Source organism: Berghia stephanieae, chromosome 1 (genome assembly GCF_034508935.2).
Source record: "Berghia stephanieae isolate SIO BIC M18660-M18661 chromosome 1, UCSD_Bste_1.3, whole genome shotgun sequence".
Classification (NCBI taxonomy): Eukaryota; Metazoa; Mollusca; class Gastropoda; order Nudibranchia; family Aeolidiidae; genus Berghia; species Berghia stephanieae.
In genome coordinates, this window is record NC_088360.1 from 40700357 (window position 1) to 40703806 (window position 3450).

The window sequence follows — 3450 nt, forward strand, 5'->3', positions numbered from 1 at the left end:
TATCTTTGTTGTTGGTGGTGGTGTTGTTGTAGTTGTTGCTATTGCTGAACACATGTACATATTTGTGGAAACAATGTATCATAAATTGATGAACTTCTACTTTTGACCAGTTTAAATTAGATTTAATTAATCCTCTTTGGCATAAACACAAGCTATTTCTATAAATTTCGCAATCAAAACAATGTTGAAAGTGCGTAATGTTCACTTTCATTTGTATTCATCAGCAATGTGTATTGATAGTTATAAAATGTAGATGTCTGATAGTTAAGGATTGCCATTAATTCCTTCATAATCATATACTGAATGTATATCGTTTAAGTTTCAATTAACCGAACTTTCCATTTTAACGAATCCCTTCAAAATGGATTTTCGGAAAAGTCATCATTTTGATGCTGTAAAGCATCTATAAGTGAAGATCCTTACCAGTAAACGATTTTGATATAGCTGTTATATGCGAAATCCTTTCCTATTATTTTACAATTATTGAAAAAATATTTTTTAATTAAGACAAATTGATTCAGAGGTTCATAAAAACTGTTGCAGCTGTGCATTGAGGGACAGCTGAGAAAAGAAAGAAAAACACGCGCGACTCATTAAAAATCTGACTGTAATAACAATTGCAACGCATGAATGCTATCTCATGTAACACAAAATTGATTGTGTTATAAATGGGGCTATTTTAACAAAAGTCTTAATATTTAAAAAAGGATTTCAATCTGTAACTTTACTTCGAGAATTATAAACTAGTGGTGGTTTATAAGGATGGCATAAAATAAGGACAATAAAGATAAATTATCTAATTGTTGATGATTTAATAAATAGTTCAATATAATCTGTTTTTTTGGTCAAGTCAGTTTACTTAAGCTGTAGTTCTATGTCGTGTGAATTTTATTCATCCTTTTCCTTCTCAATAATAGGATAGCTTTAGTACAAGTGACTCGTTTCGAGTGTAAATTATCTATGCCAATATGTTGGTTGATGAGTAATAATTTATTTCTTGACTATAAAAATGGAAACTTCAATTTGGCAATGTTTTAGTATACATTGCCTTTTAATTACAAAGGTATCTTCAATTTTAAGCCACGAATTCCAGCTAAGAACCACACATACTTCTCTCGAAAGTATACTCGTTTATGAAAATAAAAGTTCTTCACTTGAGTGTAGCGTACTTTGTGCTAACAAAAATAATAATGAAAGTAAAAAGGAGTGTATTGCCTATAGGTTTGAAACAGAATACAAACGATGCCAGCTGTTTGGTTCTGGAGGGGATAAAGCAGATTCATTAGATGTGACTGCATACCGGTGTATAAGTAAGTCAATTGTTACATTTAACGGAATTCTAAGTTGGGAAGCTCTGAGGTCAAGTGGTGTGATACTTGCCTCCGAGTCTAAAGGTCCCTGGTTCGAGGCCCGCTCTGTACGGAGTAATCTCGAATTATTGGGAAATATTCTTTTTTCACACTCCTCAACGTTCGCAGGTGTAAAATGAGTACTTAGCTGGTAACACTGCTGTCTCTGTTGGAAAAAAAAATGTTATAGAGGCTTACTACAGGCGACTGTTTACTCCCTCATGTTAAGGCTTTCTATCGTTTTGAGATCCCTTGTAAGCGCCTTAAGCATATTAAGTGAAAATTGCGTTACATAAACCTCAAGTAAAAAAAAAATTAAGTCATATTCCTTTTGCTGCAGGAAGTATCCCTCTTCTGCATTCAAAACGATCTGCGGTTTTTTATGACCAGTTTATGACAGCATATTTCTAAAACATTTCATCTTTTCAGCTCCTTCTTGGTTTCCTTTCCTATATTATGCATGTCATGTCCATTTAGGTCAAATATGTTGTCCATCAAATGTCATGTGTGCCGCCCATTTTCATTTGGTTTTCGTAACGTGCTATTGTTATTCCATGTACATTATGTATTCTTTTTCAGCGATCTATTAAAATTCCTTTCTAGCAGCACAATTCAATAATCTAATCAAGCTGAATGAAAATCACAGAAACAGACTCATCATCATACCCCTAGAAGAACATGCTGATTCAAATGCTGACAGTATACATACAGTACGCTTGTTTCAATTTGGAATTCGTTATACTACTAGCATTCAAACAATGGTCCTGCAGCTTGTTGTGTGTGTACTGCATTGCATGTATTTGACTAGGATATAATCCAGTGATCATTTCTTATGATCGATTTCCCCAAAATTTCATTACACACTCTTGATACTAAATTCCATCACGTGACCTTGAGAACCCGCAGTGGGAATGATTTCGATATTTCCAACACAAGAACTTTGTTTATTTTACCCAGATATCTCAACTTACGTACTAACTCATACTCTTTTGATCCAAAAATGTTATAAGGCTTTAGACCTATCTTTTTAATGGATTCAAAGTGGGTTACAGCCGATCTCAAATTAAAGTAACAACAGCATGTATGACGATACTTGACGCTTATAAGACATTTTTATTCAGAAAAAAATAAACGCTGTCATTTATCTTTCATCTGAAAAAATCGAGAATATTTGAAAAAGAGCCTTTCCCAAGGAGTCAACTTTTTTCCTTCCACGGAAGGACATGAACATATTACTGAAAATATGATAAAATAATAATAATAATAATAATAATAATAATAATAATAATATAATAATAATAATAATAATAATAATATAATATAATAATAATAATATAATAATAATAATAATAATAATAATAATAATAATAATAATAATAATAATAATAATATAATAATAATAATAATAATAATAATAATAATAATAATAATAATAATAATAATAATAATAATAATAATAATAATAATAATAATAATAATAATAATAATAATAATAATAATAATAATAAGCCATCCCCTTTCTATTATATTTAACAAATCTCTATCAGAGGGTGAAATTCCAGCATAGTGGAAATTAGCCAATGTGACTGCTATTTACAAAAAGGGAAATAGAAACGAACTTGGGAATTACAGACCTATTAGTTTAACTTGTATTTTATGTAAAGTTATAGAATCCATTCTTAAAGATAGAATCATGATTTTTTTCGAAAATCACAAAATTTTAAATAATTGTCAACACGGATTTAGAGAAAAACGCTCTTGTGTAACTCAGTTATTACATGTCACGGAAGATTTCACCAGCATGATTGATGATGGAAATTTGTATTGATATTATATATTTTGATTTCAGTAAAGCATTTGATTCTGTTCCTCATGAGAGGCTATTCAGAAAAATAAAATCATAATATGGTATAACAGGGCCGATATATAATTGGATAAAATGTTTGTTATCCAATAGAAAGCAGAGGGTAGTTATTAACGGCAAAATTTCAAGTTTTAAATGTGTGATCAGTGGAGTACCACAGGGAAGTGTCTTGTGTCCAATACTTTTTATTATATATATTAATGACCTACCAAATAACATTATATGAAAATGTAGATT

General features: G+C 30.3%; 1 protein-coding gene across 1 annotated transcript in view; it reads left to right on the plus strand.

Moving 5' to 3' along the window:
* Positions 1–941: 941 nt before the first annotated feature.
* Positions 942–3450, plus strand: part of LOC144974666 (contactin-associated protein-like 2) — a 20059-nt gene continuing 17550 nt past the window's right edge. The window contains exon 1 of the mRNA XM_078917758.1: positions 942–1310. Within this exon, the coding sequence (XP_078773884.1) occupies positions 1010–1310 (301 nt within the window). The 5' untranslated portion in view covers positions 942–1009. The remainder of the gene's footprint in view (positions 1311–3450) is intronic.